Source organism: Myotis daubentonii, chromosome 12 (genome assembly GCF_963259705.1).
Source record: "Myotis daubentonii chromosome 12, mMyoDau2.1, whole genome shotgun sequence".
In the NCBI taxonomy this organism is placed as follows: domain Eukaryota; kingdom Metazoa; phylum Chordata; class Mammalia; order Chiroptera; family Vespertilionidae; genus Myotis; species Myotis daubentonii.
The window spans coordinates 57,961,229-57,976,699 of record NC_081851.1 but is presented as its reverse complement, the minus strand read 5'-3'; the positions used below and the strand labels follow the sequence as shown (position 1 = coordinate 57,976,699).

Below are 15,471 nucleotides of genomic sequence, written 5' to 3'. Positions count from 1 at the left end.
GGAAGGTTGGGAGGGACTTTCCCATTTGTCCATATTGGAATTTAATGTCTGCAGCCGGGATATGCAGAAAAAGCCTGCCTAAGTTTGGAATAAAAGGAAAAACTCAACGAGAGGCCGGGTCTACTAAGAGCTGTGCATTTTCCCCTGGTGACCGGCCGGGGCACCCTGCCCTGGCATGGGGTGCGGGCGTGGGTGGCATCGTGGCCCCACCATTCATGAGCTGGGAGACCTTGGGCAGATGTCTATGTTTCTCTGAGCGTCGCCTGTCAGATGGGAGAGGGCAGCACCGCTCTCACTGGTGTGTGTTTTTGCAGTTACTGAGGCCCTTTCAGGAGCAGGTTGGGGTGTGCAAAGAGGAACATGACGGTTCTCACTTTGAAGGAACTTCCAGGCTAGGGAGGAAGACAGGGGTGTAGGGGAATGTGTTCTGTGCTGCTACAAAGGCCTGGCCTGCACAGGGCCCTGGGGGGCTGGGGCTGGGTGGGTGGACAGGTGAGGTCGAGGTTCAGCTGAGACTGAGGAGGCAGAGGGACACCAGGGGAGCATGGAGGCAGAGCCTCAAAGAGCATGCTTGGAAGCTTGGAATTGAAGGAGGAGTGAGGGAACCCTTCAGGGTCTTTGGGCAGGAGGGGCATGAAGTGCTTTAGACGCTGGCTCTGGGGAATGGTAGCTGGGAGGAGGAGCGCCTGGGGCTCCTGCTCACCTGCTGTCCAGGTTGCTGAGGCAGTAAAGACGGGAAAATAAGCAGGATGAGGGAGAAGAAATGCCAGATGGGGCTGTTGTTTTAGAGAGGGTGGTCTGGGTGGCTCCGGAAAAGGTGACACTTCACAGAAAATTGGAAACAGGCCATGTAGAAGAGCATGACCGGGAACAGCAGGTGCAAAGGCCCTGAGACAGAAAAGAGGCCTGCATGGCTGGAGCAGGATGAGGGAAAGAGGAGTCAGGTCAGAAAGGAAAGGGGCTGTGGGGCCGGAAGGCTGGGTCTGCTGGGTCCTACAGATAATGTAGGACTTGCTAAGATTTTATTTTTAAAAATATATTATGTTTTCTTATATATTTTATTTTAAATATATTTTTAAAAATATTTTTTTGTGATTTCAGAGAGGAAGGGAGAGAGAGAGAAACATCAATGATGAGAGTTATTAATCAGCTGCCTCCTACATGCCTCCCATTGAGGATCGAGCCCGCAACCGGGGCATGTGCCCTGACCAGGAATCAAATCGTGACCTCCTGGTTCATAGGTTGGCCTTCCGAAGATTTTAGATTTTATTCTCAGTGAGGATTTTGAGCAAAGAATGGCTTGAAGTAATTGTGTTTTTAAAGCACAGATGTGGAAATCTGAGTTTGCAGACAGTGTGGGAGGGAGGCAGGGAGAGAGGAGTCAGAGAGGCAGCCTGGGGCGATCTGAAGGAGCAACAGCTCAGGTTCCTTTGAATTCTACTTCAGCCTTTCCCCAGCCGCTTGGCCTGGGGCATAGAACTTCTCTGAGCTCGGTTTCCTTATCTTTGAAACAGGGGCAGTAGTAGTCCCTCAGTCTTGTGTAGTAGATATAAAGGCTGTTATTAACATACATAAAGCTTTAGTGCATAATAGGGGCTCCATAAAGAGTCATTTTGAGGATCTTCAAGGCATTCCAATCCTGTGGGCATGAGCTGGGGGCAGAGAGGAAGAGAAAGATGATGACACATAATGCTAATAATAGCCAGCTAGTTCTTGTTGAATACCTACCACCTCTAGGCACTCGGGCAAAACATTTGGCCAATATTATCTCACTTAATCTTTACAACAAAAACAAGGACAACAATAGATTAACCCATTTTATTTTTCTAATGAAGAAACTGAGGCTCAAAGGTCACCCAGTGGGTAATTGCAGCAAATAGGACCCATTCCCCGCCTCTGACTCCAGAGCCCCCAGGTCTTCCCACTGAGGGGAACCTACTGAGCTCTGAGATGAAAGGTCCCAGTGAGTCCCCCTCTCAGGGGTGTTAACATTTTTAGGGGGTGTTCTAAGGACAATTTTTTTTCATTTAAACATTTAATTGGAAACGTTTAACTGAAATATAGCAAATTTCAAAGGATAATATAAGCAAACTGTAGAAATCATCAGACCAAAAATATGGTCTAATACAGGAGTTGGTGGGGGGCAGAGGGCAGGCTAGTGGTCTCTTGAGTGTTGAGCCCACTGCCCCAGCCCCATCCTGTGCCACTTTGCTCTGTTCTCCAGCCCCAGGTGCTGTAGACATCTTTCCTTTCCTCTCTGGAACCATGCTCCCTCTAACCACAGGGCCTTTGCACTAGCTGCTCCTAAAAAAAAAAAAAAAAAAGTATAGTTGACACCCTAACCAGTTTGGCTCAGTAGATAGAGTGTCAGCCTATGGACTGAAGGGTCCTGGGTTCAATTCCGGTCAAGGGCACGTACCTCAGTTGTAGGCGATCCCCGGCCCTGGTCTGGTTGGGGTGCATGTGGGAAGCAACCAATTGATGAGTCTCTCTCACATTGATGTTTCTCTCTCTGTCTCTCCCCATCCCTTCCACTCTCTCTACAAATCAATGGAAAAATATCCTCAGGTGAGGATTAACAACGAAAAAAAGTATAGTTGACATACAATATTATATTAGTTTCAGGTGTACAACATAGAAACAATATTGTTTGACATCTATATACCTTACAAAGTGATCACCACAGCCAATTCTAGTAACCTTCTAAAAATAAGGAACGCTTCGTGAATTTGCATGTCATCCTTGTGCAGGGGCCATGCTAATATCTGCATCATCTCAATTTTAGTGGATGTGCTGCCGATGCAAGTACCTAGCTGCTCCTTTTACTTGGAAAACTCTTCGCCGGCCCTTGCCTTACTGTTACTTGCCCTATGCCCTTCCTACTTCTTTAGAAGCTTCCCAGGCCCTAAGCGAGGTCGGTTTTCCTGACAGAGGCTCCCTCATCCTCTTTCCTTTCTTTTTAAAAAATATTTTTATTGATTTCAGAGAGGGAGGGAGAGGGAGAGAGAGATAGAAACATCAATGATGAAAGAGAATCATTGATCAACTGCCTCCTGCAGGCCCCCTACTAGGGAGCGAGCCCGCAACCTGGGCATGTACCCTTGACTGGAATCGAACCCAGGGCCCTTCAGCCCACAGGCTGACACTCTATTCACTGAGCCAAGGTGGCTAGGGCTGTCCTTCTCTTTCATACCCCAGATTTCAATTCGTGAGCGTACTTTAAAAAAAATTAAGATACAATTCACATACAATAAAATTCACCAGATTAAAGCACACAAGTGTACAAATTTTACTATATTCACAAGGTTGTTCAACCATCACCACTATCTAATCCCAGAATATTTTCATCAACCCAAAAGCAGCACTGAATCTATTAGCATCATTCCCCTTCATCCCCTCGCCCCTGTCAAACACAAATCCACTTTTTGTCTCCATGGATTTGTGTATTCTGGACATTTCATATAAGTAGACTCACATAATATGTAGTCTTTTGTGTCTGGATTCTTTCATGCAACATAATGTTTTTAAGATTCATTCCTATTGTAATGTGAATCAGTACTTCATTCCTTTTTATGACTAAATACTACTCTATTGTATGGATATACCACATTTTGTTTATTTATCCATCCGTTGATGAACATTTGGGTAGTTTCCACTTTTTGGCTATTGTGAACAAGTGTTATGTTTTTTTAAGTGGACATCATAAAACGTGTCAGGTTGAGTAGGGAAAACAGACACTAAATAGTTACAAAAATCAGTGCATCACTTTGGAAAATAGTACGGCAGTCCTCAAAAAGTTAAACATCACCATGTGATCTGGCAATTCTACTTCTAGGTATATAACCAAAAGAATTGAAAACGTATGTTTACACAAAAACTGTACATGGACGTTCACAGCGGCATCATTCAACAACAGCCAAAAGGAAAACAACTTTAATGTCTATAAACCAAAAGTGGTACATCCATACAATGGAATATTATGCAGCCATACGAAGGAAAGAAGGCTGATTCAAGCTACACCATGAATGAAGCTTGAAGACATTATGTACACTCCATGAAGGCAGGGATGACGTCGGCCAGCTCATCTGTTACCACTGTGCAGGCTTTCACTAGGTGATCAAGAACTGCCTGTGGGATGGATGAAAGGCCAGGTCAGCAGTCCCACCATCTCACCCCTGTGATATGTGGACTGAATCCCAGGGCAGTGAGGGGGACCTGCCAGCAACTCTGAATCACACCACCTCTGGCCCTCAGCAATACATGCCTCCTGTCTGCATTTCCATCTTCACAACGTGTTGCATCCAGTAGGTGCTCAATAAAATCCTGGCACAATGGCCCGACTGGACCTGAATCTTCAACAATAGCCAGGGAGCAGGGAAAGAAACAGCAGGTTGGCAAGTGGGGCAGGGCTCAGAGACTGCCCTGCAAGCAGCCACTCACTCGTCACCACAGGAGGGGTGGGATTTGGTAAGACAAGGCCTTGGGCATGCATTTCAAAGGCTTCGCTCCTCCCAGTAAAACCAGCACCCGCCCAGTGGGGGGGGGGTCACAGCCAGCCCAGCCTCCTGCAGAGGGGTCGCTGGGAATTCTGTGTTTCATCAAATATTGCTCGGCCAGGGAGTTCTATTTGAAAATCATTTTAATTAGCCGGAAACTAGGAGTTTAATAAATGAAAAACAGAGAACTTTCCAAGGCCACAGCTGGGAAACACTTGCTTTTTAAAAAATTCCGCCTGGCTTCCCAGGCCAGCTAAGCACCCTGACACAAGGGCCCAAGTGCCAGAGGAATCCACAAGGAAAACAAAGCTTATTTTTAGAGAAATATTTTAAACCCGGTTTCAGCGAGTTTAGGAGTTTTCTTGTCTGCCTGAGTGAATATCTTCCCTTCTATTTCAGAGCTGCTCTCACCCCAGGGCACCAGCACGCCTATCTGACAGCTATTTCTGCACAGATGAAAATAATCGGGCTCCTTCCTCCTCCAACCAGAGAACTGTTTCTAAATATGTCCCTCTAGTCAGGCCCAGGAGGCCTGTCCCTGGCAGGTGTGCCCCGCAATAGGGTGGGTCAGGGGGTCCCTGCAGGCCTGGAGGCCTGTCTGCCACCCTCCCATCAGCCCTGTTCTGCCCACCGCCCTGCAGGAAGCGGATGACAGCCTGACCATCATTTCCGGGTTTTGAAAGCAGTTTGTAGCTTGAAAGAGGCCAGCGAAAAGGGGTTGCTTTTCCTCTGTAGGTGTGAACACCCTGACCCCCACATGGACACACTCCCATACACACAGACACCTCCAGACCCGGACATACAGCAACTCTGACAGGTTCTCCCTCACACCCCACAGACCCACACACCTACCCACACAGCATTAGCTACACAGACACAGCCACAGCTTCAGGCACACCCACACCCACACCCACACCCACACACAGATCCACACATACACCTACACACAGTCAGAGCAACAGACACACCCAAGCTCACACTCATACTCACACACACAGATTTCCACACCCACCCATAGACTCACACACCCTATAGACATACATACTCCACACAGATCCACACACCCACAGACAGCCCCACGGAAACACCACACACACAGGCCCCTGAGCACCTGCACAGGGTAATACTTACGAACATGTGCACACCCACCTTGACAGACAGGGGCCCGTACACACACACACACACACACACACACACACACACACACACACGTCGCCCTCCATGTGGACACATCCCCACAGGCCTCCCTCCATGCATGCAGACACCCTTATACACATACACACAGGCTTTCCAGGTCTAGCACAATCTGTCGGGAGAGGCTGGAAGAACACGCCCAGGCCAGGGGTGGGACCCGGAGGTGCTGTGGCTTCCAGCAGCCCAGACCCCCACCCGCCTCCTTCCCGCAGGGCTCCTCCTGGGCAGGCCTGTCCAGCTGCCGGGCCTCGCTCCTCCCTGGCCCTCCCTCTGTGCTCCCTCCCTCCCTGGCCTGGCCGGCAGCATGGAACTGGACCTGCCCTGGATGGCCACAGGGCTGCACTTCTCCTGGAGTGCGAACAAGAAAAAACAAACCAATTAAATAAGGTAGTAACAACGGAAAGTGGCTACAGGCCCCTGATGGAAGGCAAGCCTGGCCTGGGCTTACCCTCTAGGCGCCGAGTCAGCTCCCACTAACTCGCAAGGCCAAGGAAGGCAGAGGGACCCAACTTCCACTTTCAAGGCAGAGTCACATCTGCCCCCACTCTTGTCACCACAAGCAAAACTGAAGAGGGAGCGCCTGGGGACAGTTCCCTTCCAGGTTCAAATGCACTCTAGCGGGCTTCCTCCCTGCACACACCCAGCCTGGGGATCTTAGGACGGAGCATTCTAGTGCAGGGCCAGACTTGCAGCCAAGAGCTATGCCTGTTAGTCCTGACCGCTTTGGGCCCTCCCAGGCCTGGCCCTTTCACCCGGGTTCCTGTGCTGCTGCAGAGCTCATAATCCTCCATCTATCCCCATGGGTGGGTGCAGAGCTTTGGCCTTCTCAACAGTTATTTTGTGTGTCTCCCCCCCACCCCCCTTAATGCACTCAGCAGTAGAGTCAGACAGAGCGAGTGGGAGGAAATATGTCCACGCATGCATCCCTTCTCTGAAATCATTTAGAAGGTGGTACACACTAATTGGGTTGTTTAAAAAACACCTTCGTTTTCAAACAGCTGGTGGAAATGCCACCCTATCAGGGCATTCTAAACACACATTACGGGCTCATTTTCACAATTAACTACAAAAGAATTTTATCTTGAGTGAACACAGTTTTTGAGCCGGTCCGTTTTAGTTCCGCTCCCCAGCCAGTGATAGAAATCCTGGCTTGTCTTCACTTGCAATTTGTTATTTCTTGTTCCTTTAGTTTACACGAAAACTTTCCTAAGGGTGATCAAGCAATTGTAGAGAGTTTTGTTTGCTGTGAATTCCAGCCGCTGCAGAGACAATGACCTACATACCCTCCATTGATCTGTGGCAAGAGGAAATTTCTGAATGATCCCCCCCTCCCCCCCAAAGCTTTCCACACTCCACTGGGTCTAAAATACAAAACATCAGATCTTAGCAGTTGGGCTTGCAAACAAACCAATTTTGAAAAATAAATGTGGCTTACCCCCAAAAGAAGTCGAACATTCCAGTTGCTCAAAAGTGCTTGTTTAAGGAAAGTTAAGTTTTGGAATGAAGTGGAAACGCAGCCTGGCCTAAACAGCACCACATTTTAGACTTTTCCTCCCCATTGCACATTCTTTATGGCGAAGAGGCCAGCGAGCCTGCAGGGTCCTTGCTGGAGAGCCCTCCTTGGCCTCGGGTTTCCCCTCCCCCACTGCTGAGGCCCTCAGCCAAGGGCCGGGCATCTGGGAGAACTTTGAAACTGTTCCTCATCCCCTTTGGCAGCGTGCGCCCAGCACCAAAACGCTCCAGCTAACACCAGCGCAATCATCGTTAACGTGAAACAGCTGCCTGAAGCCCGGTGGGGCCGGCCTACTGCCCTCCCCCTGCCCCCACCCCCACCCCCCACCCCCGCAGCCGGCTCAGCTGTGAGACAGGAGATCCGGCTGGCTATGCAGGGAGTGAGGGGATGCGGCTGGCTATGCAGGGAGAGAGTATTGGTTGATAGAGCCCAGCTGTTGTAGATAAGAAAACCAACTTGCTAAATCTCTTACCTACTTTGGAAAAAGTGTCTGAACTGTGTGGGGGTGGAGGAAGAGGAAGAAAAAACATGATTTATGAACCCGTTTTTTAAATTTTTTAAAGTGATTGTAGGAAAAAAAGAACACCCCCCAAAAAACCTAAGGTTTTGTTAAACTATGTTGAGAATCAGCAAACTGGTAGGTTTTTTCCTTCCTTTTCCCAGACACCTGGGTTGAATTTGCTTTCTGGCCACTGGGTCATCTCAGACACTAACCATTTGCATAAGGAACACGTGTGCTCTCACTCCCAGAGGAAGCTGTCCGCATAAACAAACATTACCCAGATATAAGTTTAACCCCTTTAATCTTCCCTCCTCTCTGGAGAAGGACACAACCAGGCTTCCCAAAGTCCAGGAAAATCCCCGACCTACCCCCCCACAGCACCAGTTTAGCACAGCCTGGCAAGACTGCCCTCCTTTCCCCACGCCAGCAGTTTAGTTCCCTGGGCGTCCCAGCAGCAAAAAAATCTTCAGCTGCCACTGCAGACACGTGACCCACTTGATGACTCACGGGCAGGCCACGCCCCTCCAGGCCTCCCAGCCTGGCCTTGCCACCAGCCAACACTGGGATGCATCTTATTACCAAGAGGAACAGTCCAAATAATTATTTTTTTCAGCTAAATAATGTACTATATAAAACATGGAGGGGCAGACTCTGCTAGCTCTCTAAATCCTAGCCCCCAACCCCTCTGAGACCTGGGCCAGGCCTGACAAAATGATGGGAAGCTAGATATATTCCCATTTTAAAAAAAAAAAAAGCTACCTTACACGTGAATACCTTTTTTTCCCAAAAATTTTATTGGGGGAAAACTACAAAACATTTACAGTACAATGTTTACAGTCACAATCTGTAGTGAACTGATTCCCCAAAATATATTACAACTCAAGTTGACTTGTCTTGTTACATTCAAATACCTACTTCTGTCCAAGTAGTCCAGAGTACACACACACATAGTGCCCCACAACTGTACCTACGTACATACAAACTAAAGCTACTGCTCATTCACCTGCCGTCAGGAAAGCATTCCTGCCTTTCTACAGGGGAAGAAAAATAGTACAAGTTTTGGAATTTTCTGTAATCAAACAAGGCATATTCATGTAATAACACACTATTACTTTAGCACTAAGAGGTGGCCTCTTCACTTTATCTATATAAAAAAAAAGTGGTAAAAAAATCTTTTCCTTTTGTGCAGTTGAACCCATCCTACATTCAAATTCTCTCAAGCACTAATAGACAAAATACTTATTTGGTTGAGGAAGATTTAAGGCTAGTTCTGGCCCTTCCAAAGGCACTGTGAGACTACCCCCCATTATTGCTACATGTCTGTATACGCAGAATATGTCACAGTAGAGCTGGTGGAATAAGCAAACAAAAACATCTTTTACTGGTTTATAAAGATGGAATGAGAAAAGCATGCCACATTTAAACCTGTCTGCAAAGTATGTGGTCACTTTTTCTTTATAGCTGGATGGGCTACAACCATTATACATTCTAAGAAAACTCTTAAACTACTTCCACAGCATGTAGATTTCTGTAAGGAAATCATTCAATCTTTCAAAATTTACGTAAACAAGTAAAGAAATTAATGAAATAAATATTACATACAATCTCTTAAATTAAGATTTTTTTACTCATTTACAATAAAATAACCATGTGAAGTTACAAAAGTCATATATTACTGTGAAAAGAACATACACTCCACATTTTGCCGATTAATAATGGCAATCATAATTTAACATAATAAAAGAATATATATCTATTGCTTTCCATCATACCTGATAAATACAGTATGAACAAAATTTTCAATGTATACTTTTCACAAGATAATAAATAAGTTAAATAGTTTTTTCATATTGAGTTGTGGTGCAGTGGTGCGAATCAACTCAAAACAGCTAAAAATTCAGCAGTTATTCCCCAACAACTACAAACTAAGCTCTGCCCAGGGCTTCCAGAGGGAGCAGACAAAATGGTTCTAAATTAAACATCCACTAAGTAAGTGGTGGCAATGTAACCAGTAACCCAGTATGAAACTTTGGAATGCAAAGGTCTTTTCTCCAGGCACACATCACTTGGTTAAAATACAAACAAACGAACCTATGAAACCTACTGTATCAAGGCATGTTCTTGGCAAAAATATTAAATTTTAAAAGCTTACAGGTTTAACAAGGTGGTGGCTTGGCTGGTTTGTTTACACTGGTCTGAGACAAACACAATAAGGAACTTCTTTCAAGAGTTCCCACATCTGGACTGTAACTGTAACTAATGCTTTTCAAGTGAGGATATGGAATGGTGGTTGGTAGCTGCTGGTGCTGGCTTGATTTCTTTCCCTAAAGTCCCAAACTCCTCTGAGACCTAAAAAAAAAAGTTTAAGTGTTTGGTTTTTTTGTTCAATTCGCATCACAACTGCCCAAGTTGTGAATATTTTGTTCATCAATACAAAAAGTTCGTTGACTTTTTCTTTTCTCAACAAGAATGAAACTTGGTAATAATAATAATAATAATGATAGAAAACAAAAGAGGAAACCGAAAGGGGAGGGGTGGGGGCCCCTCCTGGCACACAAGTTCGAGTCCAAGTGCTCGGTCCGGCCTGCAGTCTGCATGTGGCCTTTGCCACCCCCCACTCTCGTGACCCCCTGCCTCTAGCTCAGGCGAGATGGCGGGGGAGGGGGGCACCCTCCTACAACCCCAGAACCGGCCATCCCTTCCTCCTCACTGGCGCCCTCTTGCCTCAGTCGTCGGAGATGGAGAGGCGGCTGAAGATGGGCAGGCGGCGGCCGGGGTCCAGGCTGGGGGACTCGGAGCCGCTGAGGCTACCGGAACTCAGGGAGCCGCTCAAGTAGCTGTCGCGGTCCGACAGCGAGTCAGGGGGGCTGGGGGGCGCGTCGAACACGGGCGACTCGGACAGGCGGCGCGGCAGCTGGTAGCTGAAGGGCGGCGAGGGCGGCGCGGCGGCGCTGGCGGGGAGGGGCGCGCTGGGTGGCGCCGGGGGCTGCGCGGGGGGCACCAGGCCCTGCTGCTGCTGCTGCTGCTGGCTGCGATAGTAGGCGGCGGCGGCCACGGCGGCGAAGTTGTGGGTCTGGATGGCGAGTGGCGTGATGAGGCTGGTCAGCTCGGGACCGAAGGTGAAGGCGTTGTTGGCGCAAGAGGCCGACGAGCAAGCGGCGCATGGAGCGCCAGGTGCCAGCAGGTCTTCGGCGCCGCCCGTACCGTACAGGAGGGCGGCCGCCGCCGCCGCCGCTGCCGCCGCGGAGGAACAACACGTCGGGGCGCCCGAGGACGTGGAGGCCGCAGAGGTGGAGGAGCAGGATGAAGAGGACGAGGAGCAGGAGGAGGCCGAGGAGCAGGAGGGTGGCGGTGGTGTACGGGACGTGGGGCTATCGAGCAGCAGCGGCGACTCGAGGCCCCCGGGGGGCTGGTGGTGGCCCGAGGGGAAGCCCGAGAAGCTGAGGCTGTGGTGCAGCTTGGGCCTCGGCTCCCGAGGGAAGCCCAGGTGCAGTGCGTCGCGCGCACTGAAGGTGCGCAAGTCCCCAGAGGTGCCCCCCGACGGCGCGGGCCTCCGCTCATCCGCGTTGTGGATGAAATGGCAGCGCGGCCCATAGGGGCAGAAGCCAATGGTGTGGAAGGTGCGGCACAGCTCCGTCTTGTACTTGGGGTGGCGGGTCAGGCTGCGCAGCTCGTGGAAGCCGTGTGCGAACTGGCACTTCTCGCCGTACTTGCACGTGCCACTCTCCTCGAAGGGCCGGCACAGCTCAGTTTTGTAGCGAGTAGAATTGATCTGGGAGCCGCCGCCCCCCTTCTGCTGCTGCTGCAGGTGCAGAAGGTGCTGGCTGCGTTCGCCGTTCTCGCTGAACGAGCGGTCCCGGAATTTGTTCTCCTTGTTGAGCAGGGCTGTGCCGCCGCCCCCCGACGGCTCCTTGAGGGTGCCGTAGGAGGCCGGGCTTCCCGCCACCCCGCCGCAGCTGCTGCCGTTAGGCGCGCCCGGGAACTTGGGCGAGCAGCTGCCGGGGTTAGGCGCGGGGTGGGCGAGCGCGTGCAGGTTGCTGGCCGAGTGCCGTCGGAGGAAGCCCGGCGCAAAGCCCGAGCTGGGGGCGGCGGCCACGGGCGTTCCCACCGCCTTCTTGTCCAGCATGTTGTTCAGATTGAGGTTGGCCAGGGATTTCTCCGTCTGCCAAAAGGAGAGCGGGGAAGGGATCAAAAAGGGTCAAGGAGGGAAGAGTTGGGGCGAGTTGCAGAGTAACTGCCGGTCTTCTGGTTCTTTTTTCTTTTCGCGGATTTCGACTCGGCCCCCACCCTCCACCCATACACGCGAAAAAGTTCGCGCTGGAAGGAGCCGGACTCCCACTTCAGGCCGTGCTGGGTTTCGACATGTGATCCTCAGCCCGTGGGCCGCTGGCTTGGGCGGCGCACACTCAGTCCGGGAAGCCCCGGGTAGCGTGGCCGCGGTCGGCCGGGGAGAAACTAAACAGCTACAGCCGCTCCCTCCTGCCCTTCCTCCCTCCCTGCTCCTTCTCCCTGCCCAACCCATGAGGCACCAACCAGCACGACTACTGCAAACTTCGGGATTTTTTCCCCCCAACCCCCAAAAAGTCAAGGTGGGGAGGGGCTCCCCAAAAGCCGAGGACAGAAGGCAAAGTCTGAAAACTCGAAGGGCTTCCTGCTTGCCCGCCTTCTTCTCTCCTTGCTCCCCCGCGTACCTTGCACAAGAAGTCGATATCGTAGAAGGCGGGCAGAAGTGTGGTCGACATGTTTCTGGATCCTGTAATGGTCCGAGTTGCAGGCTGGGAGGTCCGGCGGAACCTACGGAGCGGCGCAGCCGGGCTGGAGCCACGACGAATAACGGGAGAGGGGCGGGGGAGGGACCAAAAGTTGGCAGGGAGCGAGAAAGGAGGGAGAGGGAAGAAGCGTGGACTGGTTTGAGGGTGCCCGGGAGTGCGGCGTGGGGGAAAAGGAGAGAAGCAAAGAGCGCTTCTCCGCGCCCCGGGGTGCCCAGCCCGCCCCCCCGCGCGGAGCCGACGGCAGCTCGCGGACTGCTGGAACTCGGGGGCAGGCGAGCTCGCGCCCTATAAAGCCGTGGCCCGGGCGGGGCGGGGACAGGCTCACCCCGCTGGGGTCTCCAGGCAACAGGCTGCCCGCCGGCCAGCAGACGTCAGAGGCCTTTCCGGCCTCCCATTGGCCGCCGCCAATTTTTTTCCTCCTCGGGAGGGGCGAGGCTTCGGGGCGGGGCAGGCGGCGGCGGCGCCCGGGGTGGCTCGGGAGCTCGGCCTAGATGGGTGCTGCTGCTGGGCGGTGGGGAGATGCGGCTTTCCTCCCCTGGGGCTGCACTGTTCAAAAGCCCCAGCACGTTGAACGTGGCTGGGGCTTTGCAGTCCTGGACGGGTCTTTCCCCGCCCGATCCTGCTGGCGAAATTGCGTTGCTTTTATCTCCCACCCAGGGTTTAATACTGGGCGCGGGAATTGCAAAATGCAAAAATACTGCAACCGTCGGCGCGGCCCGGCTGGTTTGCCAAGGGTGCTGTGGCCCGGGGGAGGCGCGTTGGGGTGTGGGCTCAGGGCCTAAGTCTGTCTGGTGGGTGGAGGCTTCGTTCCCACTGCACGTGGAGACCCGGTGGGGGTGGGGGTGGGGGTGGGGGTGGGGGCGGGAGCAGCCACGCGGGCGGCAGCGGGCGACTGCCGCGGCAGTCTCGCCGGGAGGAGCCTGGGCCGGTTTCTCCGCCCCGCTCCCCGCCCAGGCTGCAGTAAACAGGGCCTGAACGCCCGGGCAGGGCCGAGTGTCTGAGGACAAGGCGCTGGCTTTGCTAATCACATCACAAGACCTTGAGCCAGGGCCAAAGTCGCGGAGTGGCGCGGGGCGTCCCGGGCGGGGGAGTCTACTGTGAGGACGGGAGGAAAGGCAGGCAGAGCCGCATAGGCATGGAGGCGACTTCCCGCCACCCTGTTTGTCTCCTGGTCAGTCCGGCCTTTCCCAGACCTCCCGGGGGTTGGGGTGTAGCTGCCAGCCAAGCTCCCCGCCCGCCGAAGCCTAGGCCTGGCGCACCCTCCAAGCCCTCCCTGGCCACTGGGGGAGCCGCGCCCCGCCTTAGCCCGTCGTGGGCCCCAGGCTCTGGCTAAAGCTTCCCTCGGCCAGGCAGGGCTGGGCACCGAGGACTCGGATGATGGACTCGTCCCCATTTCCTCTCGCCAGCCCCACACCCCTAAAGCCTGTGCCGGGGAAATGTTCTGCCTCCGGGTACGGGGCAGACACCCCCTCTAGCGCCCAGTGAGGCTAAAGCCGCGGGCAGTCCCACTAGGGCAGGTAAGAGTCTGTTGCAGGACACTTGCCACTTCCTACCTATAATTATGCTGCCAAAAAGCTGGAGCTGGGCCCATGATTTTGCACACCTGGCAGCCTAGGCTGCAACTGGGCTTAAGGTGGAAGTCAAGGAAGAAAGCTCCCTGACCCACAACCCCTTCCCGAATTGATCTTATTTCGCATGTTTTCTGCCCTCATTTCCATTCGGTGCTCATTTCCTCTCTCAGCTAACCTGGAAGGGAAATGATTCCTTAGAGTTCAGCTTGAATGCAGTACCCAGGGCTGCACTTCCTCTGCACCTACCCAGGGAACTAGAGTCTGGGTAGGGCAAAAACTTTAGGATCAGAAACTTAGGGCTTGAAGTTCAGACCCTGCCCCTTCCAAGCCATGTGGTTTTAGGCAAATCACATGATTTTTGTATACCAAGGACTCTTTGGTACTCAAGTTTTCTGGTGAAACTAAGAATTCCTGCTTTACTCATTTCTCATTTACTCATTTGTCAAGGTGCAAATGAGTTGTTAAAGGTGTTTAAAAGTTAAGTAAAATCCATCCTATTATTAAAAGCAAATTTACACAGCATAAAAACGGAGGAAGCCAGGACCCTGGACTATGGCCAGACGGCTAGAGGTCAGCAGAATCATGCATGCAGAAATAGGGGCACCAAATTTTAGACTCAAGGATAGTGCCCTCAGAACAGGTGACTGCTTCTTTCTTTTTTACATATAGAGGCCCGGTGCACAAAATTTGTGCATGGGTAGGGTCCCTAGGCCTGGCCATCAGGACTGATTGGGCCTTCCAGCTGCCAACTGGGGTCTCCCTTCCCCAGCTGCCTGCCAGGGCCTTCCTTCATTCCATGCTGCCCCCTGGTGGTCAGCACACGTCATAGTGAGCAATTGAACTCCCGAGGGGACTCTGCATATTAGCATTTTATATATATAGATCATCTTTATTGTTGAAAGTATCACATATGTCCCCCTTTCTCCCCATTGACCTCTTCTAACCTCCCCGCACCCCCCTCCCCCCGCCTTACCACACTATTGTCTTTGGGTGACTGTTTCATTCTTATGACTGACCCAGCCTTCCCTGGCCGCTAGATAGCGCTGGCTTTGCTAATCACATCACAAAGCAGTGCTGCTGCTGACACTCCTAGAACCCTGGCTGTTCTGTTTTGTTCTTTGTTGAAATGATCCCAAAGACAACAATTTGAGGGTGGCCCTGACAGTAGGGTATTCTACAGTTTCCCTGGGAATCAGGAAAGTGTAGGATAGCCATTTCCCTAGCCACTGCTATTGGAGGTGAGCAACAGGATTTCAGATACAAAACCAGTGACACATCTGTCCCTCCTGTCCTTCCAGGCTGTCCACAACCAGCCAAGAGCAAATCCTAGGGTAATTCTGCCTAGTCAACAGCTATGTAAACACCCACTTTGCAGGCTTGGTAGAAGAATTCTGTAGATAACATATAAACATGCTATAGTTCA

At 51.7% G+C, this 15,471-nt stretch overlaps 1 protein-coding gene and 1 non-coding gene across 6 annotated transcripts; both read right to left on the bottom strand.

Annotated features, from left to right (window-relative positions):
* Nucleotides 1-305: 305 nt before the first annotated feature.
* ZFP36L2 (ZFP36 ring finger protein like 2) lies at nt 306-12,756 on the bottom strand. Of its 5 annotated transcripts, none has more exons than XM_059659976.1 (3): nt 12,397-12,756; nt 10,430-11,867; nt 306-1,652 (listed from the first exon to the last, which is right to left on the bottom strand). In XM_059659976.1, the coding sequence occupies exons 1-2, from the start codon at nt 12,445-12,447 to the stop codon at nt 10,431-10,433; spliced, it is 1,488 nt and encodes a 495-aa protein (XP_059515959.1). In that variant the 5' UTR covers nt 12,448-12,756; the 3' UTR covers nt 306-1,652; nt 10,430. The 5 variants fall into 5 exon arrangements, 4 of the variants coding, with proteins under 4 accessions (XP_059515959.1, XP_059515957.1, XP_059515958.1 ...); XR_009447991.1 differs by lacking the exon at nt 306-1,652 and adding an exon at nt 8,477-8,736 and having other exon boundaries at nt 9,858-11,867; nt 12,397-12,755; XM_059659974.1 differs by lacking the exon at nt 306-1,652 and adding an exon at nt 8,477-10,054.
* LOC132213986 (U6 spliceosomal RNA) lies at nt 2,706-2,809 on the bottom strand. The gene has a single exon (XR_009448098.1). It is a non-coding gene; the product is annotated as a U6 spliceosomal RNA (small nuclear RNA).
* Nucleotides 12,757-15,471: the final 2,715 nt, after the last annotated feature.

Bases quoted from the DNA above. Each gene is read 5' to 3' on its own strand.
- ZFP36L2 (XM_059659976.1), bottom strand. From the start codon at position 12,447: ATGTCGACCACACTTCTGCCCGCCTTCTACGATATCGACTTCTTGTGC. The intron at 11,868-12,396 runs GTACGCGGGGGA...TCCTTTTGGCAG, and splicing joins ATATCGACTTCTTGTGCAAG to ACGGAGAAATCCCTGGCCAA.